The sequence below is a fragment of the Podarcis vaucheri genome, assembly GCF_965113315.1.
Source record: "Podarcis vaucheri genome assembly, chromosome: 3".
Taxonomy (NCBI): domain Eukaryota; kingdom Metazoa; phylum Chordata; class Lepidosauria; order Squamata; family Lacertidae; genus Podarcis; species Podarcis vaucheri.
This window is the reverse complement of record NC_138761.1, coordinates 59,758,950-59,785,827: the sequence shown is the minus strand read 5'-3', so window position 1 is coordinate 59,785,827 and position 26,878 is coordinate 59,758,950. Positions and strand designations below refer to the sequence as shown.

General features: G+C 40.8%; 1 protein-coding gene across 6 annotated transcripts in view; it reads left to right on the top strand.

The window, feature by feature from the left end:
- The window catches only part of LOC309528039 (SAM and SH3 domain-containing protein 1-like), a 540,262-nt gene that overhangs the window by 435,076 nt on the left and 78,308 nt on the right, over positions 1-26,878 (top strand). For all 6 annotated transcript variants that reach the window (XM_082215198.1, XM_082215200.1, XM_082215201.1 and 3 more), the window contains exon 2: positions 1,171-1,299. In XM_082215198.1, coding sequence (XP_082071324.1) covers positions 1,171-1,299 — 129 coding nt within the window. The remainder of the gene's footprint in view (positions 1-1,170; positions 1,300-26,878) is intronic.

The following is a 26,878-nucleotide window of genomic DNA, read 5'->3' as shown; positions in this document are numbered from 1 at the left end:
CGGGCCAGTCTTGACAGACTCTGGGGTTTGTGCGCCCATCTCACTCAAGAGGCCGGGGGCCAGCGCTGTCCGGAGACACTTCCGGGTCACGTGGCCAGCGTGACAAAGCTGCATCTGGCGAGCCAGCGCAGCACACGGAACGCCGTTTACCTTCCCGCTGGTAAGCGGTCCCTATTTATCTACTTGCACCCAGGGGTGCTTTCGAACTGCTAGGTTGGCAGGCGCTGGGACCGAACGACGGGCGCGCACCCCGCCGCGGGGATTCGAACCGCCGACCATGCGATCGGCAAGTCCTAGGCACTGAGGTTTTACCCACAGCACCACCCGCGCCCAATGTAACTGTAGAACATGGCAAGTAACTTTTCTGATAGCAGGTTCAAGTCTAGTCTAAAGTATGCCCTGAACATCTATAGCCATTAAAAAAGAAAACCCTCCTACCCAGTTAAACAGTCATACTTAGTGTTGCTTTAGTAATTCACTGGCATGCTTACGTTCTGTCTCATTTTATTTCAGTGCTTTCCAACAACATGATTTGAACACTGGTTTGACAGGAGATTCTTGTTGATAAAGTGATGGCATTGTGCAAATAAAAGTGGCTTTCTCAAATGCTTTAGAGTATATCCCCAACACATATCCTATGGATTCAATATTGACAGAGCAGTACAGCAGTAAATCTTTTGTGGATTAATTTGAAATTGGTATTTCCAGTTTCATTTATCTTTATAGTACAGGTAAAAATAAGTTCTGAAGGAAAATATGCACTGGCTCAGTCAATTAACTTTCAGGTTCTAATACGTTTGCTAATCTTCTGGTATATTGACAGACTACCTTTGCGTTGTTTATAGGTATAACCTGTATGCTAATATAAACATAAAGATTTTATTATCTGTTCTTGCTTTTAAACACTGCTTATGAAGTTTCTGGATGGCTTTTAAGGTTTGACATCATTCGCTAGCTCAAATGCAAACATGTTTGCCTGGGAAGATACTTGAATATTGGGGAAATGTTCTTGTCCACAAAAACAGTTCTTTAAAATTAGTAGTCACTATAATTCTTCAAGAGCTTTTTTACATCAAGATGACAAACTCTTCACATTGCATTTAAAATAGTTTATTCATGTCCACTGAAAATGGTTTAATAATAACCATTCCTTTCTTATTTTTTCTATAGGATGGATCATTGGGCAACATTGATGACCTGGCTGAGCAATATGCAGATTATTATAATACCTGCTTTACTGATGTATGTGAGAGGATGGAAGAGCTTCGCAAACGTAGGGTTTCCCAAGACCTTGATGTGGTAAGTGGATAAGTAATAGTGCCCACTGATACTTGCATTAATAGTGCAAGCTAATACTCATTTTAAGAGCTCAGGAATGTTTAGCCTCCTGTCTAGGAAAGCGGTATTCAAGATCAGTTTTGCATTGTGTTGAATACTCAGATATAATCTTTGTTAAGTAGAAATCCATCCATTTAATAGTATTCTGGAAGGGCTGGGGAGAGGGACGTATTTTAAATTATACTTTAACTCAGTCTTCCCCCAACCTGGTGTCCACCTGGTGTCCCCTAGATGTTTTACACTGATCTCCTAAGCAATTTTTTCTGCGCCCCTACTCCTTTCAAGAGCTCACTGATTTTGATGGAGTCAACAAAAAGAAAAAAAGAAACTAGATTGGGGTGGATGAAGAATTCTGAACCTTTATGTCTAGTCCAGCACCCTGATGGGGATGCATATTGATCTGATGATCAAGGAAGCACCAATCATCTAATGAGTGGAGTGGGTGATTTGCATCCCATCAGCTGAGGTTCATCGCTTGATGATGACCTTGGTGCACACTGAACTGGGTGGAAAGGATTAAATTTATCCAGCTAGCTCACTTCCCTGAGGGCAACTCACCAGTCATCACATTTTATTGCCCGGGGATGGAGGGGGGGAATAATACCCCTTTCCTCAGCTGATCTACATGGATCTACTGAGGAAGGGGATGATGTGTGTTATGTCCATGTGCATCTGTAGTGAGGTCACACCCACTGCCAGCATGAGGCTTCCAGTGGTTTGGCTGAGGGTGAATGGGCCCTTGGGCCAAGAAAGGTTAGCCACACTGCTCTAAAGCATATTAGGTTAAGAAGCTGCTCAGTTCAAATCTGACGATGGTGTTAGCTAAACTCACAGGGATGTTCAACCAGTAGATCTTGATCTACCAGTAGATCCCTGGCTGACCCTGGTAGATCACAGGATCCTTATTGTGTACAAAAAGTTATGGGGGGAAGCTAAAAAACTGTGCAATCCTCCCCTCAAAAAGCTCAACAACTCTGGGCAATCCACCCATCCCACGCACGCCACACTCCTCGTCCCTTCAGTGACAATGGGTAGATCACTGCCACTTTTTTAATACTGGGAGTAGATCACAGTGTCTTGGGAGTTGGACATGCCTGAATTGCTAAAGAAAGAGCCATACCTCAGTGGTAGAGAATATGCTTGGGACACAGAAGGTCCCAGCTTCAATTCCAAGCATCTGAAAGTAGGACTTTGAGAGATCCTTGTCTCAAACTCTTAAGAGCTGCTTCCAGTCAGCTTATACTGAACTAGAAGAACCAGTCTGTGACTCTATATATGGCAGCTTCCTGTGTTACCTAGTTGTTGTGGTGGTTGGGCAGGAAGATTAGTGCTGAAGCCATGCTTATCAAAGTCACAGTGCTGGTTGATGTGTGTTTGTGATTTCAAAAGCCACATGGGGTTAAAGCACATAGCATGACTTAACTCTTCTAAATTGAATATCTTAATTATTTTTTGTGGCTGTGCAAGAGAGTACACCATTGTTGTGAGTCATGAGGCATATGACAGTCTTTTATTGTTCTTTGAGTCACTACATTATTTGTCATTATCTGGTTACACAAATTTACTTTCAGAGATTGACACAATAAAAAATGCAAGATGCGTGCAAGCCGGGCTGACCTTAGCTATTTTCTCCTCTTAGACAAACTAAATTCTTTGTTGCCTCTCACACAATAGTGAGGATTGTGCCAACTCTTTGGGAAAATGTACGACTAAGTCAGTCATGTCTTATACATGATGGAGGGAGACTGTGGCTCAGCAGGGCACATGTGACTCTCGACACATGTGTTCTAGGCTGCACAGTTCTGACCAGCTAAGCATCATAGGGTTGAAAAGTCTAGGAAGGACCCCTTTCTAAAACAAACACCTTTCCATGCTGCATAGCACCACTTCTCCATTGATTTAGTCCTGGTATTCTGTAAATGTGGTACTGAGCTAGGGCTCAGTTTCACTGTCCAAGCTGTGATGATCAGCCTCGCTTTACTAATCAGTGGTGGTCTTGGGGGAGATCTCTTCTCTCTTTTTGGTGGCCTATTAGGATGAAAGCCTCAGTGGTCCTTGTGAGATGTGGGGTAAGCTGCATCTTCCACGGGCCACCAGGGTTTTCATCCTGATATGCAAAATACCAGGGAATCAGAAAGAGGAGCCATTCCTCCCCATCTCCTTCTCCTAATGTAGTGCTGCTGCTGCTGCTGCTCACACCACCAGTGGCTGTTGTTGTTGTTTAGTCGTTTAGGCGTATCCGACTCTTTGTGACCCCATGGACCAGAGCATGCCAGGCACTCCTGTCTTCCACTGCCTCCCACGGTTTGGTCAAACTCATGCTGGTAGCTTCAAGAACACTGTCCAACCATCTCGTCCTCTGTTGTCCCCTTCTCCTTGTGCCCAGTTAATCTTTAAGGAGAGGATCTTTTGAGGAGAAAGGGCTTGGCGGCTGCTGCTGCTGCTGCTTCTTTTGAAAGTCTGATTGGTTCAGAAAATAAGCCATTTCCCTGTGCCCCCAGAAATAACCCTGCTCATTTCCAAGCCAGTACAACACAAGACAAGTAGGAGGAAGCTTGCCTATCTACAATTGTTTGTATTGTTCTAGAGTTGTCTGGGGCATGCTGTCACTTGGGAAGTTTCATTTGAATTTCTGGTGCTCTGTTTTTGGCAAGGACTAACAGTGCTCCATTTGCAAGTTCACACAGGGAACCATGCTGTCCCGGCCCAAAGCATGTAAAATGAATAATTGCTTTTGACTTGGCAGATGCTCCTTCCTGCACAAGGCGAGAGCGTGCCCTCAGAAACTTTTATGTGGTTACAGAGGCCTTACGTGGACATATTCTCGCTTCACAAAGGGCACTATGAAGACTGGAACTGACATAAAAAAACTTAACATGCTTTTATTTTCCTTTGGCTGTTGTCTCTTCCTTTATGAGTTTCCCCGCAATCTTGGATTTCTGCTCAGTCCCTGTGGTAATTATGGAAAACCCAGGGAATTTTTTAAAAAATGCATGTTTCCTCTTTTTTGCCACTTGCATGTGGCTCTTGGCACACATGTTCCAGGCTGCACAAATCTGACCAGGGGCTTTTCAAGTATTTGATTTCATTTCTTCTATTACCAAGACATTGACAAAACAAGGAATGAATGGTTTGATCCTTGCTAGACAAGGAAGTAGGCAAGTGATAAGACCTGGTCTGAACACACACGATTCAACAACTTTGCTGAAGCCAAGTATGTTTGAATTTTGGACAATGTCTGGATGCTTTTCTGCCTGGGGACCTATGTAAGCTACCTTAAACTTCATGGAAGAAAGGCAAAATATAAATTGAATTAATAAGGAATGATAATAGTAGATCATATATTTTGTTAACTTGATATTGGTAGAACAAATCCCAAGTTTATAGTAGCCTGCTAGAGATACGGCTCTCTATATTCACTGCCATGGCTATGAGTCTTCACAGGGTTGCCTCCAACTAAATCCCTACTTCAAGAAGACCCATTGCAATTAATAAACATGAGTTATTCATGCCCATTAATTTAAATTGGTCTACTCTAAGTAGGACTAATGTTGAATACATCTCATATGCTCAGTTTTCTTTAATCCATGATTTCTGTCTTCTGCATAGAATATCCAAAGTATTTCCAATTGTTACTGTGGCTAAACTGCTTTATAAAGCTATTTTATACTTTATTCAAAACATTGAGATCTTTTGTTAATTTTAGGTTTGTTAACATCCTTAATTTTCACATCAAGGCTGTCCAACAATTGCCCAAGGAAAGTGTTTTAAGCTCCAGTGTTAAATTATAGGTTAACACTGATATATACCCCATACAGCATTTAAGAACTCATAATGTGCAGAGTTCAGAACCTCTTTCATGACAGGGTAGATTGAATGGAATAGTGGAGCAGTTCCACAGTACCATTTTATCCTCCAAACTGCAGGACATTGACTAATCCAGATAACAACTGAGAGTAATGAAATCTTTTGCCAGCCACTCAGGAATTTTGGAAGGCAGCTTCTGGCAGTTTCTTTGCCAGTTAATGAAGCATAGTTTATAGGAGGAGAACTCCCTTCCATTTAAACAGATGGGCCTAATTTGGCGCTCATCATTGCACAGCTGACAAAGGTGGTTTGGAAAAAGTCATGTGTGTTAGATTAGTTCACATCAAAGGTGTGGAACTATAAGGTGTATTAAAAAGATACGAGTAAATGCAAGTCTGAACTGCAGGTGATTTTGTGGCTCATCCTTGCAAGAGGAAAGGATGAAAAGTGGTTTGAGAGGAAGGACATCTGGCATATTTCCATACACACAGTAGTGTGCTTTAAATAATTAAATACATTTCCCCTGTTCATGGCGATCTGTGACTATAACTGTAATATTATAAAATGGTTTCTGCACCCTGTCCCCATCACTGAATCTCACAACTCCTCAACCTCATTCTCTGTGTTCACTCAGTCTACCTGGTTTTATGGTTTGTCTAACCTCAGTGGAGAAAACGTCTTCATTCCTACATCTCTTCCAACAATAATAAGGGCCAGCTTCCCTGCTCAGGGGCAAGTTGACATCTTCCTCAACATGGCTCCATAAAATCCATCACTGAACTTTTCCTGGCAGGGCTCTTTTGCCTTTGAAACTTGCGTAACAGACAGCAAGTAGCTCTGTCGCCATACTGCAGGGATGGAAATCCTGTGGTACTCAAGATGTTACTGGAGTACAACTCCCATCAGTCTCAGACAGCATGACCAATGGTTATAATTGCACTTCTAATTTTACTTCAGTGAAATTGTAGATACTGATAATTTATAACAAAAGTCATTGATTTTAAAAGCTGGAATCTTGCTTGAATACTACGCTGGTCTGTGGAACAATTTAGAATTAATGAACACCCAGGAGTCCTCTACATGTTCAAAAGTTTGGTGTGTTCATGTGGTAGTTTTGCAATCACAAATATATAGTGAGCTGTTGAGCCTGTAAATGGGATGTCATTGATGGAATTTAGCCGGACATCTGCTTAAAATAATGTTTTGGCCAGCAAATTGACATTGTGAAGATGGCACCTTGTTAGTGATCCTATCTGTTTCCCTTCTAAATTTGGAACTGCATCCATGCACTTCACTGACAAAAAAGTTTGTACTGCTATCATCAGAGCATTGAGGAGGAAATATAGCTGTGAAAGAGCAAGTTGTGCTGTGCTGTCTCATCCATCACTGCCAGTGGCCAACTAGCATCTGATTCCACAATGTTTTATTGTGGTTACAGATAACACAAGGCAGAATCTCTACAGCATAGACGTTACCGTACAGTTTATGTTAATGGCAGTGACAGTTCAGCACAAATTATATGCTTTGTAGGAAATGAGATCCGGGTATAATTGTGGTTATCATAATTATGGCCCCAATCCTATGACTCAAGACTGTTACCAAATAGTCATAATAGATGATATACCAGGACATAAGACATTGTGATATTAGGCTGCTGTTGTAAATATTATATGCTTGTTTGGTAGGAGGTATACCAGCACACATGGTTCATTAGTAGATGCTAGTCTTCTTCAGAATGTATCATCCATATACAGAAAAAAACCCCACAAAGAAAAAAAGTATTCCAAAATGTAGAATATATGCTGAAATACAAAAGCAAAAAAACATAGTTTAGTATTCTTCTGTCATGATATTCTAAGGCTGCTGCCAAATATATTTGCTCACAAATAGAGTAGAAACCTCACATGCCACTGTCTTTCAAGAAACTTTGTATTGAAACAAGGTAATGACTCCCTCTAAGATAGGTTTGTGCATTTGTTAACTAAGGCTGTAATCCTATACATGTTTGCCTGAGTGTCAGCCATACTTACTTATGGGCTTGCTTCTGAATAGACATGCTTTGCATTATTCTGTTAGTATTTTAATCCAACTTTTACCAACCTGGTGCCCTACAGATGTTTTGAAGTACAACTCTCACCAGCCCAAGACAGTCCTAGTTTTAGTCCAAAAGTTATGGAGGACACCAGGTTGGTGAAGGCTGGTTAAGTCACTGTACTGGCACCAGCAGTATCTTACAAATGTGTTTTATGCATTTAAAATGTCAGCCCAACACCTTGCTTACTATTGTGTGTTTTAGGCATTTGATGATATGCTAATCCATTTGAAGAATGCAGCTTGAAAGAAGTCCATGAGGATCATATGTAGTTCTAGTACAGTTACACTATTGGGGCCATGAAGAAAGCATATGGATAGTAATTAAGTGCAGGTTCCACAGTGGATTTACAACCCACTATGAAATATTTCTGAACATCTGGATGGGTTTTCAGTTATGGTTTTTAAAAGCAAAAATGTGTTGTTCTCCAGCATGCATACACACACCAATCTGCAGAGGACAGTTGGTTTAAAATTGAACTCAAAGAGATTTTATCTGTTCCACATACCCTTTGTGGTTTAAGTTATGGTGCCATACCATTTACAGTGCTTTGATCTCTTCATGGTTTGTCATTTTTCAGTATTATGCAAGGTCTTAATTACTGCAAAATAGCTTGTAAACAAAGAATTCTGTGATCATTTGCTTTAATATGTGTGTGTGTGTGTGTGTGTGTGTGTGTGTGTGTGTGTTTAAAAGTCATCACTTGGGACAGAAATGACCAAAATGAGTTGTTGTTGTTGTTGTTGTTGTTGTTGTTGTTTTTAAAAAAAGGCCCATAGAAAATGTGCTCCTCTAGGTCCTTCTTTACATACATATATAAAACAATTTCCTCCACTTTTTCCTTTTGGGTCCCTGGTAGGTCTGCCACTGTTCCCTCTGGCCTAGTGGCCTGTTGCTTAACTCCAGATTGGTTCATAGTAAGGTACACTCATTCATAACTTGATCAAAGGTGGGTGTGGGGAGCTAACACAGAGGTGGATTTAGGGGAGCATGACTGGTTCGCCTGCATTGTGCACTGAGCTGAGAGGGCGCCACAGGGGATGCCACAACAATGATTTAGAACAGAAGGCGGAGGGAATTTTCATGTCACACAGGGCACCACTGAAATTTGGCTAACATGTATTATTTGAGTGGTCAAGTGAGCAGGGTTGACTTAACCCAGTTGTGCCCCCTCCGAGTTCTTGGTTGAGCATCAACACAAGCTAGAGGGCAGGAAGGTATTCCACCCAACAGCCTCTTTGATTGAGTTGGAAGAGCTGGTCTCAGAGGTGGGATTGGTAAATCCTAAAATGTAGTGTCATGGGATTTCAGCAGTCACACTGAGGCTGTCTTAAATGAATCGGCTTCAAACTTCATGGTTTCCATGGGGCTGTCTCAGTGTGTCATTGTCCTCATACATTGGGCAAGGCATACCCTCATTCCAGTCTTTTCCTCAGCATAAGAAGGATGGTCTGCAAGTAGGGATAGTGCAATAACCCTGTTGTCATAATCAGAATGTTTCCTGCTGAGGTTAGGTGTGGCACGAACTGTTTCCACTTATATTGCCTGCCCCATGAGATTTATTGTACCTCAGAGATTCATGAATGCTGTGGGGGATTTTCCAATAGCTAGAGCAAGTGAACTTGCTGGGGAATGGGAACATGTGTCATGCTGTTGACACTGTTGCTTCTGAATTTCCTCTTCAGTGCTGGGGACGAGATAATTATTGGGAGAGGGACAGGTGGAGTGTAACCCTTCTATTTCTCCCTGATCTTTCAGTGGCTTTTGATACCATTTGTCATGGTATTCTACTGGACCTAACTCTTATGTGTTGGGAGTACGAGAGCCTTGATTTAGTAAGAGGATAGATAGCAGCCACCTTTTACAGCACGACACTGAATTAAAGGCAACAAAACTGTTCCTCAAGTCTTTCACAGCCCTGCACCATAGTGGTTAGTAGTTAACAAAGCTTATAAATATATTGACCTCAGATTGCCCATGCCAAAAGAGAAAGGAGGGTATTGTAGTACGCAGCATAATGATGAGAATTTGTCTGTTACAGAGCTCTTTAAAGAAATAGGGAGAATTGGGTGATAGCAGCCCTGTTTATGCATGTATGCATTCATGCAAAAACAATGCAAAAATTAAATGGAAATACCCAGACATGTATTATCTTGTCTCATGGTTTTTTCCTGAAGAAATGGCACACTTTGAATTAAGGCATCAAAATCTTGAAGGTGGTGTCAGAACTGTCAGAATGTCTTTAGTAATACTGTTGTTGAAGTATACATTTCTTTGAACATTGCTATGGAAAAGGGAATGCAAAGAATAAATTTTTGGTTGCTCTATTTTTTTCATTCTTTTTAAAGAATGCTTTCTTTTAATAATTAATTTGAAATATTTTCTGAGCAGGGCATAAATGAGATATATATATATAAAATCATTATCACATTGAATTTGTTAATGCCATACTAACTGTTTTACCGTCCTCTTGTAAAATGTTTAATGAATCCATATCAGCAATTTACTAAAACATTTATTACTGGATACAACTGCTTTTAAGCCATAAATCTAACTATTAGTCAAGCAGTATTGTCACAGTTTAAACACAAAACTACAAAATATTGCTGTGTAGTCTCTTCATGAATTAATTTTCTACGAGGAAGGCAGTTGTGCACTGGAGCCAGTGTTCGAAACTCCCATTGTTCTAGGCACATTTTGCGACAGGGAATATCATTAGTGTGAGCAGTTTCTGAGCTCTGGGCGCAGTATCGCGCCTAAGATTTCAGATTAAAACTGCAGAGTGGAAGGAAAGGAGGACCTTTTTCTGCCTCCCCACTTCCAGCTGCTCTCTGAAGACTGGAGAAGAGACCCTCTTAAGAATATTAGGGGGATGAGCAAGGGAAGGACTAGACCATGTGTAAAATGAACATAATATTTTAGCTGCAGTTCATTCATTTTCAGCTTTGCATTCTTGTTATTAAAAAAGCACGCCTAGACATTCCATTGTTGTGCCTATAACCTAGGTTTAAGGTGCCATTTAGCTGCTAGCTTTCATATCTCAGTTTCTAACACTGACTGGAGGGGAAATTAGTTAGCAGAATTTTGTGTTTAATCCTCTTCCTGGTCTCAGCAATTCCCTAATGCCATAGGGTTTCCAGCAAGCAAGGTCATTACACTGAAAATCCAATCAAGGTGCATGTGATCTCTGACCAAAAGACACTGAAAATTACCAGCAGAAAATGAAGATAAACTGTTTCTAGGAAGTTTCAGACTTTGCTTTGTTTGATGGTTTTTGATAAGTCCTGAGCAAGATTGTTTTGTCTCTGAGGTGCCAAGAAGACACCCATTTCCATGTCCTGTTAGGGCTGTAGCACAAATGTTTCCAACACTGAGGTTTAAAGTTACTTAGAATTGGTTCAGGAAAGTGTATGTCACATAGACAATGTGGCTAAATGAAAGACTTGTTTTATTCATCATATCATTTTTGCCATTTCTTTTTTGTTTTTGCAGACTGTACTAAATGAATATTTCGTTTTTCAAATGTTGACTAAAACACTCAACTGTTCTGTGAACTAAGAAGCAGATGATTCTGTGGTGTTTGCCTCCACCCACCTTTCCAGCTGCAAATATAATTTCCAGCAGCCACTGGACTTGCAATCCTGAGAGCCCATTTAAGGACATGCAAAGACTTGTGAACCTTCTGTGGGCATTTTAACTCATTGTTTTCTTTTTAACAGTAGCTCCCCAGGCTCCTATGAGTTCCAAAAGCATTTTGTCTAATAGTTTGAGTGCCTGCTGTTCAGTGGTAGGTGTGGGAATTCAGAGTCTCACTGTGTGTACGCTAACTTTAGAAACCATTGTTTTTTAAATTTAGCTGAGAAATGAAAGACACTTCAGTTATTCCTTTAAAAAGAAAGAAAGATATATTCAAATCGTTTTCCATAGTTTCTTTTCTGGCTCGTGGCATTTACCTTTCAAAGTTTTTTCTGAGTTTTCCCAAATAGGTCTTTCAGTATTAAACACCTTTACTTGAAAGGCAGTGAGGGAACCGCCAGAAGACCCTTGGAGGTAACTAACCACAGATTGTCTAGGTTTGGAAATAATGACAAATTACAGTTACTTGAAAATGGAGGTATAATAATAATAATAATAATAATAATAATAATAATAATAATAAATTTATTTCTTGTACTCTGCTCATTTGACTCAGTTGCCCCAGCTACTCTGCGCAGCTTCCAACAGAATGTAAAATAACACAACAAAACATCAGGCATTAAAAGCTTCCTGATACAGGGCTGCCTTCAGACGTCTATGGAGAGTCGTATAATTGTTTATCTCTTTGACGTCTAAAGGGAGGGTGTTCTACAGGATGGGTGCCCTTACCAGGAAGGCCCTTTGCCTGGCTCCCTATAACTTCACTTCTTGCAATGAGGAAACTGCCAGAAGGCCCTTGGAGCTGAATGGGCTGAACGATGAGGGTGGAGATGCACATTATGCTAAATTTCCAAGGACAGAGACACTGCAGCCCTCCAAATGTTGTTGGAGTACAGCTCCCATCAGCCTTGATCATTGCCAGGGGCTTCTTACCCATAGAGGCTAGAGGTGCGGGGCACCAAGTTCTGGAGGGCACCAGGGAAGAGGAGGAGGCTGGACGCTGCACCTCCCAGCACCAGCTCACCGCTGCCTCCCACCTCTGCCATGTCGTGCTGAAGCAGCGCCACGCGCGAAGCCTCCGTCTGCCGTGGCCGCCGCGACACAAAGCGGCCAGCTGAGCTGGGAGGCACCACGTCCAGCCTCCGCCTCTTCCCCGCTGGAGGAGCCACCCTCTAACCACTGCTCGCCGCCTCCTGCCCCGCCAGGAGCGCCATCCTCCCTAAAAAAAGGTGGACAACTCTGGGAAATGAGGGGGGCAGCGCCGGAGGGAGCGTTGCACCACGGCGCCAGACATGCTTAAAACAGCCCTGATCATTGGCCATGTTGGTTGGAGCTGATGGGAGATGGAGTCCAACTAGTATCAAAATTCCCAATTTCTCTGCTAAATTATCATTTCCCATTCTATGGGGAAATAGTAAAGGGTCCTATAAGTAGGCCAATCTACAGCATGTTACTCAGAACTAAGTCCCATTGAATTCAGTGGGCTTAAGACAGTAAGCTTAAGACTGAACACTAGTGTGTTTGTGGAAAAGGTAAAATTTGAACTCTCTGGTACCAACGTACACCAGCTTCCCAGATAAACTAACGATGCTTAAATGTTCCACTCTAAAGTTTATAAATACTTTTTACCTGAAATTTTGCCGATGAGAAATAAAATGAGGAAAACTTTTACTTCATTTTATTTGTGCTTTCTGTATGAACACATATTATACAAGCGTTTCTTGGGAGAAATTATGTGTTGGCAAAATGTGCTGCTTTTCGTGGGGTTTTTTCTCCTTTTGTTACCTGCAAAACTGTTAATTTTCTTGGAAAATTAAAGACAAAGATGCAACAGAAACATAGCATTGACTCACCAATCTTCCTTACTCAGCAAGAGACAGCTAGATTGCATCCGTTTGGCCTTTGCTGACTACTGGTTTCAGAGAGCCCAGATCACACAAATCCGGTGTTTCTGTCTTCATCACCCTATTATATGGGTGATGGCCAGCATTAGTTGTCAGCAAAATAATGAATTTAAAGTAGGCCTGGATATACAAAACTGATTGTTAGCACCTCTGTTTTGAGTAAGCTTTTTTCAATTTTTAAAATTTTCATAGAAGCACAAGTAGGATTGAATGTTGTTTAAGTGATTTCAGTGTAAATAATTGTGGAGATTGCTGTTCACAGAGCCTGATGTGAAACTTCTTTGAAATGTGCTAATTCATCAGACCTTTCTCTCTTGTCAGTCTGCATTTTATCAGCATCGCTGCTTATATGTAGGGGGAGACAAAAAGAAAGGATTGCCACTGTGGCTTTTAAAACACATCAGCCAGGACAGATGAATACCTATTGTTAGGTGTTGTAGTGTCCATATTTCTTTTGGTTCAGTGCTGTTTCTCCTCGCAACAGGATGCAGAGGTCATATTGCAAGTTGAAAGGTCTAATTATGGCTGACCACAATTACGTCACCTTGAATATAATCTTAGTAGAAAAGGTAGCTGAAGCATGTTACAAATAAAGACATTGAATTAAGAAGGTATTGGATTAAATTTAGATTTAACATACGGTAGATGTATCTGTACAGTGCTAGATTACAATGTTTCAGAAAGATGGTTTAATTTGTTTGAGGAAGTGTAGTGGCAACTCTGTTCTGGAGATTTTACTTCTGAGTGTGAAAATGCCTTTTGAGAAACTATAGTGAATCCTATCAGAGTATTGTGAGTACTTTGTTTTATTTGCAACCACCATGTCAAAAGCTAGGGTAGCATGTTTCTTTCTCAGTTTTGGGGTAATTGGGTTGGTTTAAGGACAGCCCTGCTCTTAAGAATTTAGTTATTGGCTTGATGCCTTGGTCCTAAAATGCATCAAAAAAAGCATTCTTTCCAACAGCAGGTGACCATTTTTTCTCCACCCACCCATTCCCTCCCAGAATCAGAAGATTTGGGTGGCTGTTAAGTTTGGGGATTGACTTACATCCTGAACTAAGTCAATGGTTGATGCCTTTGGTTGTAAGATAATACGATTGCTCAAAGTAAATTAACCAGTGAACAGATGCCGGATTAATTTTTGTTACTACTTCTGATTCTGCTCTCTATTTCTTTTTGGGGTGTGCATGTGTGTGAGCTTGGAAGGGGTGGCCTAGAGCAAAAGAAAGTATTAAATGGACTTTGGTTTGTATGTTTTGTTAGGTATGCCAAATGCTTGGCAAAGCATTATATCAAACATTATTGCAGATTGGAAGACCTCAGGATACAGAGAAACAGTTATAAAACTGATAAGGAAAACTGTGGATCCTCCTTCCTGGACAGAAATCGATAATTCTTAGAATACTGAATATGTGACATGCATTAATTTTGCCAGACAAAATTACTTTTTTAAAAAAGTTTTTCTAGGCCCACTCAGGAAATATATATGATAGAGCATTCTACTACTTTACCCCTATTATAAACAGATACATCTGCTTATCTGTTTTTACTAGAGAGCCTGGCAGTGCAATCCCATACATGTCCACTTAGAAGTAAACTCTATTGAGTTCAGTGGGGCTTCCTCCAAGGGATTACTGTACATAAAATAATCCCCCTTTTTAGGCTCAGTGGTATTTCCCCCCCCCCAAGTTATCTGCTATTATATTGCATTTAAAGTATCAAGGATGTGTGTGTGCATTCTTATGCACTGGATAACCTCAACACACTTCAGTCATGATGTTCTCTACAAAGCCAGTATTTTTTAGGTAGGAGGGGCAACAGCGATTGATAACTTGCTGTGTCATTTCTAGTAGATGACAGAGAAGCCATGCCAAACTGCCTGTTTTTTAAGAACCTGTGGTGCCTGTACCTATTCTTTGTCTAGGATATGGCCATTGTTTTTAGCTGTGGTTATATATGGAAAATTTAAAAATTGTTTGTATATGTTGAATTGTTTTATTGTTGATGTTTTTACTATAAAATTGCTTCAGCATATTTTATGGGATATTCATGACTGTAAATGAATGAATGGTATCCATGGCAAGGGGATTCATGGAAGGCTTTTCTCTGTAGCAACTCCATGCCCATAGCATGACCTCCGCTCTAAGGTGTGTCTCTCTTCTACTGTTTTCTTTTTGTCCAGGCCTTCAGGGTGGGGTGTATTAAGTACCAAGAATGCCTTTGCTGTGGCTTCTTTGTTGCTTTACTGTGTTGTGATTTTACGACGAACTATACTGATGATGAAATACTTCGCTTTAGCTTTTTATTGTTACATTTGTTAGCAGCTGAGATATGAAAGCTGGGAGCTAAATGGCACCTTAAACCTAGGTTATAGGCACAACAACAGAATGTCTAGGCGTGCTTTTTTAATAACAAGAATGCAAAGCTGAAAATGAAGCTGCAGCTAAAATATTATATTATGTATTCTCCAACCTCCTGGGACATTCAGGTGAAGGGTGAATTAAAAATGACATAAACAAACGAACAAACATATTCTGGAATGCTTTGACTTTGGCAGACAACACAGTGTGAAACTGAATATATAAAAAATCTATGTCCCCTTTCACCCAGATGCTTTTATCTAACAGATAATACCAACTTAAGTCTTTGTTCTCCCACCCAATATTTGCTGCTGCTAACAGCTTCAGCAGACCAAAGAGCAAGGCTAGAAAGGAACGTGATGTGTCTGAATTTATATCAGGGGACATACCTCATGCTGAGAGAAAGAAACTTTGTCTTCTGCTGTTGCCTTTGAATCAGGTCAGTACTTGGGGATGGGAGGGAGTTGGACTGGATGCCAGAGAAGAGGCAGTCTTTGTTTTTCTTCCTAGGCTGTATTTGTTGGAGGACTATACTGTAGTTTCCAGGAAGCTAGCATTATATTGGCACTAGAGCTGTAAACTTCAGATACTAAGAGAAAACTAACACCATACATGTAGTAGGTCTGTGCATGTTTTCTTAAAGTAACCCCTGTTTTCACTGGTATTTACTGTCACTTAGTAGGTTTGCATAAGATGACAGCCTTAGCTTAATAGGTGATCCCCAGCTGCAGAAGGAATAGGCAAGGAAGGGGCAGGAAGGAAACAGGACAATGAGAGAAAGCAAAGTGAAGTTGAAAACAAAATTGATAGTCTGCCCCCAGGACTCTTGCTGCTGTAATGTGGAAGCACAAGCACAGTGCTACTCAAATTTCCTAACACTATTAAAATAATGATAAAAGCAGAAGAAATTCATGAAGGGATGAGTTACAAAACTAGAATAAAGAAAGTAGCATTCTAAATGTGAGTGCAGCACTTGAGTTTCAGTGAACACAAAATGGTATGCTGATTTCCATCTACAAGATTTGAGATGACAGAAAGGGTTAGCCAAAAAATGGAGCATTCAGCAGTGTTGTTGAAACAGAAGACGTGCAAGGAAAGCAGATCCATTTACCAACAAGCAAGCAAGGCCATGCAGTGTTTTAACATTTTTATAGCAGATATCTTGCAAAGCCACCAGAGAGTTTTAGAGTGGGAGTGATTAACTTGAGATAACTCCACATATTTTGGAATCCCGACTAGTCATAGTGTCTGAATTCTATGCAAAGAATTCAAGCCTTTGTCAGAGATGCAGGTAGCAAATGAATTACAAGACTTTGTCCTTGGAGTTATAAAACACACACTATCGTGTTTTGCTAAAGTGGTTTCACAAGCTAGCAGTATCTCATGGATGACAAAAGAATACGGTTGATAACAGGAAAACCCAAATAATGAGGCTTGGAATGTGAAATCAGTTTGATTATGTTAAATGAATTTTTATGACTGCAATTATAAATATGCCTACTCCATGAACATATTTCCTCCAAAATAATTTAATTCAGATTCTTGTGATGTAGGCATGATCTTTTGGGAGAGGTCTGGTTGGGTGGGTAGGAGGTGCTTAGATTGCCTGAATTGCTCTGGTGTCCTGCCTTTATGCAGATGAATGTCTGTTGAAATGGGGACCTTTTAAGCCTATGCAGATCTGTGTGAGGATCATACCATTTTTCTTTCTTTTTTGCTACTACTTTTGAAATTTCTAAGCTTAAAATATTTCCTCACGCATTAAAGAAGCATACTTTGACTATCTACAATTTCTGAAATAACGGGGATTAGAAAAATGGAAGATAGCCATTCTGAAACTGAGTGGATTTTCTAGTCTGTGTAGGTGAATGTCAGTGAATCTTTGTGAATGTCAGTATGGCAGAGACCTGAAGCTAGCATGCCTGTTACTTTTAAGACTCCCATACCCTTGGCTAGAATAGCTAGAAGCCCTCTGTGCCAACTCCCTTTTAACATGTGGCGGACAGGGAATTTTCACCTTATTGATGGCTAAGTAGGAATTGTGTTTTTCTTTCTGTGGTTTGCACTTGTTTCCAGTCAGCTCACCACTTAAGATCTTACTGATTCAGGTAGCATAAAACAAAACAAAAAAAATCTATGCTTTAATAAACTTAATTAATTTGAAATGTGAGAGTTGACTGGGTTCTATTCCATTCAGGGGATGTAGTTTCCTTCATGCTGCCCAAATAACTTGAGATACACTAATGTAAGTTAATGGGAAGTTTGAGATGAAGATGAGTTGATGCTTGACCTGTGCAGACTGCAAACGTAGCTGACAGTTCTCTATTCCTGGGTTAGTAAGATACTTATGAATAAAAGCTTCATGTTACCAAAGGTGCTTGGGTGTCATTGTCATACAGGTAGGATTCATGTCTGTTGTAACGTGCCAAATCAGGAAAAAAAGTTAAAACACATCTGCAGGCATTTACTATTGGGAAAGACGATGCAATTAATTATATAGGAGGAAGTTAGGATGTTTTGCATTCTAACACAAGTTATAGTCCTATGAGTTATAAAGCACCTTGTCTTGTCCAGCATGCCTCCACCCCTCAAAATGTAGGTAACTGTTCTGAAATCTATTGTTCCTCAAAACTGTTCCCAATAGTAGGTAACTACTATTGTCTTTTTCAATTCTGACATGTTCAGCCTCAAAAGATAACAAGATCAATGTGACTTCACTCTGGTAGGAGGGAGGGATGATACCCTACTGAGATCACAGAGGCTTTATCTATGTGTGGTGGCTATTGTAGGCCAGAAAGAATTCTTTATTTTTTGCTACAGCAAAACTCTGTGGGGAAAATACCTTTGAGAAGCTGTGAAGTAGTGATAAGCTATTTAGCAGAATACAGATTATCTCCAGTTATTCGATTACAGTAAGACCGCAATTTGTGTGCATTGAACTTGTGCGCATTCAGCTTTATGTGCTTGGCAACATTAAAAAAAATCAGAAAGGGGGCAGTTGTCTGGGTAAAAAGATTTTGGCAATCCCACCCATCACTGAACCCAGTGTGTCTGGACTATACTCAATTTGGGCTTTAGGCACAATCCTCACTTTTTTTCTGCTGTTGTTTTTATCGAAAAAGAAGCTGTGCTAGCACCGACTGCTAAGCCAAGGTGTGTGGCTTATTTAAACCAACATCCAGTCTTATGACACACACACACCCACACTACCAGAGCTACACACCTCAATAGAATGGACTACAACTCTGAGCAGGCCCAGCCAGCATGGCCAATGGTTGAGAATGATGGGGACTGTAGTCCAAAACATCTGGAAGGTTCCACGTTGGCTGCCCTGGTTTAAACAATCCGTACACAGTAATCACATTTAAACAAACTGCACACCTTGGCTATGGGCGAATGTGGCCAGTAGTTGAGAGAGAAAATATAATGACAATCCCTCCCTGTAAGCTCATATTCTAATAGATGGAAAAATGAGGAAATAGGGAGACTTCGTTTTTATATTTCACTGAAATATAAAATGACTTTATTACTGCCCAGTTCTTCCAGGACAAAAGCAGTTTCACAGCTCCTCTTAAACTCACATTTTAAAGACATTTGTTTCTTTCTGTCATTATGGTTGATCTTCAGGGGGGAAAAATCACAGTCCCAACAGCTGGATGACAAGACTGTCTAGTTGTAAAAGTTGCTAATTGCACGTTTTGAAGCATTTGCTTTTTTAATTTATACCTGCAGACTTGCTTGTAGGCATGAGTTGTCATTTTGGTACAGCTACCGCTGCTAAATTTTGTAAACAAAGATTAACCATTTTGTGTGTTGTTGTTATTCTTCATACTTTGCTTCAAGCCATTATCAGTTCACCAACAGGAATGCATGTAGTTGGCTTATATATATCTCCCCCATGCAGCATTGCAGTGTTAAGTCTGATTTAGGTAACTCTGAAGATGCAGCTCTCAGAAATTCTAGACATTGCAGAGAACAGTAGATAGTGCTGTCAGCTCCAGGATTTAGAGCGATGACTTCTGTTCTCCTGCACCAATAAATATATTTTTGTTGTTGTTCCTATGGAAAATGTATGCTTCTTTTTAGAAAGGGTTCTAAAGAGCATCTAACAAATCATAAAATGAAATGAAAACACTATGATATATAAATATAATAGCAATCATGAAAGAAAGAAATGCAAATTTTGGGAAGTATCATTGTCAAAGTCAAAATAGATACATGCTAATGCTGTGAGAGAGAAATAGTGCTGATACTCCCATGGGTGCAAAACTATGGGTACTGCTGAGAGTGAAAAGTAAAGTTCTTTTGGTCTACAACTGCCATCCTCCTTGAGCATTGACTATGCTGCCTGGGGCAAATTGAACAACATATTGAGAGCCACAGTTTACCTATTTGTGGTCTGAAAGTTATTAAGAGATCTGCACTTGGCAACGCTGAGTACAGGGTCAAAATTAAGAGCATCTAACAACCTCCTCCTTTAAGCACCATCCAAAGTGGGTGCCAGATTTTTGTGTCCACACTAAGCTGGGCCTTTTTAGTGGTAGCCACAGAGCTCTGGCATGCCCCTCCTGTGGCTTTTTAATTTCAGTCCTGTGTTGATGTACTTTCACAGGGAGTGATTAATTTTCATGTTGTGTTCTACAATACTGTGTTGGACACCACTTTGGGTGTGGGTGTATAGATAGAAAATAAATAATAAATACAGTGAACTGTTTCAATAAGTGTGGGTAGTAATCAGTGGCATGCAGTGAAATTTTTCATAGGGGAACAGTTAGGTCCAGAGGCGCTATCTTGTGAGAGGTGTGGGGGGTCGAAGGCGTGCCTGTGAAGTCCTGACATTGCACACATGAGCATCGTGCCTCCTTCCCTAAGCTGGGCAGAAGCTTCCTGGGCTTTGGGAAGGAAGGCACCAGGGAAACATTTAGGAGACTAGCCGAGTCCTCTTAGTTCAATAACCTCATGCCACTGGTAGTAATGCATTAGCATGTGAGAGTCAGCACTGTAATGTATTCTCATCTCTCCACTTAGCTGCTTAAGTGTGTTCTCAGTTTTTGCTACTTAGTAATCCTTAGTAGAGGAAATAAGGAAAGCACACATGGTAGTAGTGCAGTGTAGGAAGAAACAGGAATAGTCCATTCCACTTGATGTTTAATCCTTATGGCAATTGGCAGTAATTTGTATTTCCTCCTCTTCTAGGAATAATTGCAGTGTAGAAAATTCCTATCATTCTACATCAACTTCTTTTGGTCATGTTTCTTACCAAGAACTGTGATACGCTTTTCTCTCTTCTTTTGCTTTTTAGAAAAACCCACTTAGGGATTCTATACAAGATTGTACATGAATCTTTCAAGAGAAATTTCCCCCCAAGGTTTCTTTCTCTCCAAAAAACAGTGTTTATATAGGCCACCCAATAACATCTCTGAGTGACTCACTAAAATGCAATATTAAAACACAACAACAACAACAAAACAACAACAACAATTGGTTAGAGAAAACTAGTTTCAAATCATGGCAGAAAATATTTAACATGTATGTAGCAAATTCCAATTCAGAACTTAAAAATTGTAGGTCTTAAAAAACTTCCCATGTAACTGAAGTAACCATAAAGAAGTTGCCAGGTGAGTTTGAGAAGGGTAATTTCACAACTGGGGTGCTATCACTTTGCCTGGTAGTCATCCTTTTCATTTCAATTGGCTCAAGTATGGCTTTTGAAGGGGATTTTGGAATAGAGAATTAGCACACAAAAGATGCTCATTAATGCTCTGTTCTCATACTCAAGTTTTTAAGTGGCAGGCAGCTTCCCTGAACACAAGAAATGTTTTTCTCTCTGGAGACACGCAAGTGTGATCAGCTGGAGTGCTTGTTTAAAATATATTCTGGATACCAGTGTTCTAAACAATTTGTTGATTTTATCTGTCCACATTGTTAAACAATTAGAATTGTTTGTTGAGATGTGAGAGCAAAGCATTTTGTTCATTGTTTTCCCCTTGACCTTTTTGTTGTTTCTTTTGTTCAGGGATTATTATTTTTAATCTGTTTCCCCAAACACACCAAGTGGATTTAAATCAACCAGTGGTTGGTTGTCTATGGGGTGAAAAGGATGTGTCTGATTCAGTCCTATAGGTCTGAGTTAGGCTGTCTGAAATCTCCTCTTCTCTTCTTGGATGCCTTTGTAAGTCAGTAAAAAGCCTTAGTAAGAACTTTTCATTCTAGAGAAATCTTGTTTTTGTCCTAGTGGTGACAACAAATGTTCCTCTTTGAAAAAATAAATAAAAACATAGGCACACAGTTTGGAGTCTTGTGGGGGGGGGCATAAAAAAACTTGGGGGCAGATCTAGGCAGTACTATTTTTCCCGGAAAAAGATATGCTGGAACTCACCACGAACAGATCCTTTGTTCTCTTATACAGTAATGGCAATGTTGCCCACCTGAGAGGTGCCGGAACTCAGTTCTGGCTGAAAAAAGCTCTGGATCTAGGTCACATGCTAGCCCCAGTTTATGGAAGCTATTGAGAACTAGCTGCATTTATGTGTGTGGCGGGCAAACTTTCAATTAGGACAAAGCTCAAACTCTTTATTCCACAGTATTGCTTCTTTGCTGGAATCTCATACTGAGTTTATTGTTTGGCCTAAAATTTTTACATTTACCACAGAAGCTCAGATTCCTATTTATTTTATTTTACCAGATTTATTTATTTTTCATGAAATAATACAAACTATTCCATTCATCCTACCAGTCTCCCTAGAATTAGAATCATTCCACTGTCGAACAGCTCTTACTGTCAGGAAGTTCTTCCTAATGTTTAGGTGGAATCTTCTTTCTTGTAGTTTGGATCCATTGCTCCGTGTCCGCTTCTCTGGAGCAGCAGAAAACAACCTTTCTCCCTCCTCTATATGACATCCTTTTATATATTTGAACATGGCTATCATATCACCCCTTAACCTCCTCTTCTCCAGGTTAAACATGCCCAGCTTCCTTAGCTGTTCCTCATAAGGCATCGTTTCCAGGCCTTTGACCATTTTGGTTGCCCTCCTCTGGACACGTTCCAGTTTGTCAGTGTCCTTCTTGAACTGTGGTGCCCAGAACTGGACACAGTACTCCAGGTGAGGTCTGACCAGAGCAGAATACAGTGGCACTATTACTTCCCTTGATCTAGATGCTATACTCCTATTGATGCAGCCCAGAATTGCATTGCCTTTTTTAGCTGCCGCGTCACACTGTTGGCTCACGTCAAGTTTGTGGTCAACCAATTGATGCGCTACTTTACACTTTTAAGTGCTAAGAAAGAATATCTTTATTCCTGGGCCACCCAGTGAGTCCTTAACTTTCCTGCCTTATTGGGCATAGCACCCCATATATCAGGGGTGCCCAAACTTTTTTTCAAAGAGGGCCAGATTTGATGAAGTGAATTTTACCCCAGGACATATACTGCCACAGGGGTTGGATTAAGCCCCCAAAACGGACTTTGGACATGCCTGCCATATATAAATGTTCCTGCTGTTTCTTCAATCCAGATATTAATAGTGAAGGGAAATTTTTACTGACTCAAGCAAAAATTTGGAAGGGCTACTGAAATGCTACTTGCATATATTGATCCTTAACATTTGTGTGCAAATCCCATTTCCCCTCATGTCGTACTCAGGTACCAATTCAGAAGCTATCACTGGTAGAGTAATGCCTCATGTTGCGTCCGCTTCAGGTTATGTCTTTTCACGTTTTGTCCCGCGGCAACCCGGAAGTACTGGAACGGTTACTTCCGGGTTTTGCTGCTCGCGCATGTGCAGAAGCGCTAAATGGCACCGTGCGTGTGTGCAGACGCGGCGCTTCTGGATGCGGACTTGCCTCTGGGACAGATTACTTCCGCAACTTGAGGTTTCACTGTATCTTGTAATGTCTACAACACAGTACCTGTAATGCTTATGAGCTATTAAGAAAATATTTAGGCTAATGTTTCTTCAAAGGGAAATGTGAATCATTTATAATAAAACTTAGTTTTAACCATTCTTCTACAACCTTTTTTTCTTTTGTCCGCCTCAGAGCCCCCCGCCCCATTTCATGTTGTGTATAACAAAAATGTTTTCATTTAGAATACATCATACAAACTCTGGCAGTTACATGCAAGAGTAATGGAGCAGAAAATTTCCCATGTCCTGCTATAATGGCTGAAAAGGACAGCTTGGCGGATTGCAAATGGAAACTTAAAAATACTTTCCTTTCTAAATGGAAATATTGGAAAATCAGTGATCTGATTAATTTCCCCCAAATGCCTATATGTTCAATTTTGGTGACCACAGTATAATGCCTTGTTGTTGATGCATCTGTTTTTATTACTGAGACATGCCTAAGAACTAGTTCTGTGACACTGAACACCTGTAGAAAACCTATGGCTCACCTGCAGGGATTTCTGTGGTAGTCTTCATCCTTAGCGCAAACTAGGCTGTGAGCAGAGAAAGGATAGCCCGTGTCACACTCACACTAAATTATGCTTTTTAATAGATATTTGTTTGAGACCTCAGTCCATCTTCAGATATGGTTTTGCCACTCAGTTGTGCTAGAATTTGCAGAGACTCCTGCCACATGAGCTGAATTTAATTGACAAATCAAGACAGCACCATGTATTCGTCTGTTGTTACGATGCTTATTAACTAAGATTGGATACCGTTTCCAGTTCCTAGGGATCTAGGATTTCTCTAACTAGCCTATTTATTTCCATAGGCTGGTTCCTTGTGAAGCATCTCATAGCACCAGTTTCACTATCAGCATGCAATGGGAGCAAAGAACACCCAACAGTGTTGTGTTTGTAGGCAGGTAGTGGATGCGTGTTCACTCTGCCAGCAGCCTTTTGCACTTCCAGTGCTGCATCTGTGCATCTGAAACCTCTATTGATGGTGCAATGTGTCCTGAATGACAGGGGGAAAGGCTCAATGCCCAGAACATATTCCCACAGGCACAGCTGTTTGAGTGACCTCTGTTCTATAGACATGGCATTCCTCTGCACATCAAACCAAGATGCTGCTGCTGGAATAAGATCTCAGTGGAGATGTCAGCTTCACCACTGACACAACATATAACAAATGTGCTGAGTATTTTCTCAGTCTGGTGTCGCTTCAGGCTTTCTGAGTAATGACTGTCACCTAAGTGCAGGTGATGGCTTCTCAGCATCCCCAGGCTTACACATGGTGGCAGCAGCGGCAGAGGGGATCTAAATGACCAACAAATCGGTATTAAATTTCAAGTAAAACTTCCTAGTATCTTTGGAAGCCTGGCAAAAGTGAAAGTGTATCCCCTTGAATTCGTTTAGCTGGTAGGTATTGAAAAGGAAAAGGCAGGCTTCCTCAGCCTTGGCCCTCCAGATGTTTTGAGACTACAGTTCCCATCATCCATGACCACTGGTCCTGCTAGCTAGGGATCATGGGAGTTGTAGGCCAAAAACATCTGGAGGGCCGAGGTTGAGGAAGCCTGGGAAAAGGAATATGCCAAAAGTGAGTTGAGGTGAGGGCTGTGTTCTCACCCCAATTATCTTTGGCATGTTCTTCTTCCTGTTGCTCTCATATGCCTTCAGCTTGACTGAAGACTGTGTGTACATCCATTCAAGGTGTGACAGGGGCCTGTTCAATCTAGCGCATTTCCACACCAAGAAAAAAGTATGTTGGATCCTTATCCAAAAGATGTTTGCAGATGTCACAGCCTCGACAGCGCACTCTGAGGGAGCTCTGCACGGACTCATCAACCATTTTGCTCAAGCCTGCAAGGAAACCGGCCTTACCATCAGCCTGATGAAGACCAACATCCTGGGTCAGGACATTGCCAGCACTCCACACATCAGCATTGGTGACCACACATTTGAAGTGGTAGACAATTTTGTCTGCCTGGGTTCCACTATAACCAGCAACCTCTCAATCAGCGCTAAGCTGGAATAGCATATTAGCAAGACAGCTATCAAGAAGGCTCGCCTCTTCAAAAGCGTATGGGAGCATGTGATGTTCATGTCAATACCAAGATGACGGTCTACCAGAGCATGCTGCTTTATGGAAGTGAGTCATGGGCAACTTATATCTGCTTCAACATCTTCCACATGTGCTGCATCAGGAAGATTTTGGGTATCATATGGCAGGACAGAGTTTCAAACAAGGATGTGCCGCCTATTTCAGCTTAGTCATGTCCACAGAATGGAAGATGGCAGATTCCCCAAGGAGGTGGCTTCAGGCACTAGGCCTATTGGCAAACCAACATTGCATTACAAAGATGTCTGCAAATGAGGCATGAAGGCTGGCAACGTTAACTCCACCATGTGGGAATCCCTTTCAGACAACCGCAGGGCCTGGAGACAGCAATGACTAGAGGAGGAATGACCACTGGGAGGAGTACAGAGAGAAGAAACAGCATGGCGTACCTGTAGCAGGACAGCAGGACACCTTCATCTGCCCCAGCTTCTACAAAACATGTTTCTCCTGTATTGGTATCTACAGTCACAGCAGGTGCTGTAACTCTCCAACAGTATGCCTTCACCCCCAAAGAGACACTCTTCCATTGTCTCCTGAGACAGACAGAGCCAAAAGGAACTTTATAGTCTTGTGATAGTTTGAGATTATCTTTCTTTGAACTCAGATTACTAGCACCAATGTGATTCTGGGCTTTGAAATCTGTGCTTTTGACCAGCAGCCCCTGTGGGATAGGGAAGCAACCAGTTTGAGGGCAGTAGGCAAAAATATAAAGGAATAAATATATTCATTTACTTATATGTGCGCAAGCATTTCACAAGTTTATTTCACAATAAGCCCGTCTTCTGTGAGCTGTTCTATTTCAATCACATTTCAAACAGTCTATAGCTCTATGAAGCTATAAATATTCTTTAAACTGAGATTTTCCTAGATTAATATCCCTAGGTTGCACACACAAAAATTGCTTCAAGGACTGCATTTTTCTGTATTAGATATAAATGGAGAACTCTTGATAGCATGTGTGCGAGGTTAAGCACTGCTGAGGGCAAGATTGCTGTGTTTGGCTGCCTTCAAATCTCCATTTCACCATGAATCTTGCAAGTTAGCCTTGGGTAACTCACTGACCGTGCTCAGCTGTCATGCTAAAGTAAACCATAGCCTCAAATTGGCTTGTTTCAAACAAATCAAAGTTCAGCTGACAGGAGAAGCTGTGGTTTTCAGAACTAGAACCCAAAGCTTCTGAGTCCTCCTCATGGCCACTCTAGGGAAGATGGATTGTTTGTGCCAGAAGCTCACCTAGGCTTATTCATGTCGTGCTTAAACTATTGCTTAGCTACAGGCATAGCTAACTTGGTGCCCTCCAGTTGTTGTTGAACTAAAACTCCCTCACCATTGGCCTTGTGAATTGTGATTTAACAACATCTGGAAGACAACATGTTGGCTACCACTAGTTTGATATTGGGTTTGTTGCTGGTTTTCTTTTTCTTTTTTTGTAATTTTGTTTTAGATCTTATGACTTATGTGGAAATTGTTTAATTTGGTCATGTTCCTTTTTTATGTTTTATTTATTGTTTATGACTACTTTTGTTATGTTTGTAGTTACGTATTTTTTCATGTTGTAAGCCACCTTGAGCATGGCATTAATCATGGAAAGGCAGCATACAAATAAAAATATGTCTGTATGTATTATATGACTTGCAAACATTATCCCTTTATCTTGCAAACCTGACTGTCATTGCTTTGGGTGAAATCTTAAGTCCCACCTAGTCCCTATTCAGTTCAGTAGGACTTACTTCTGAG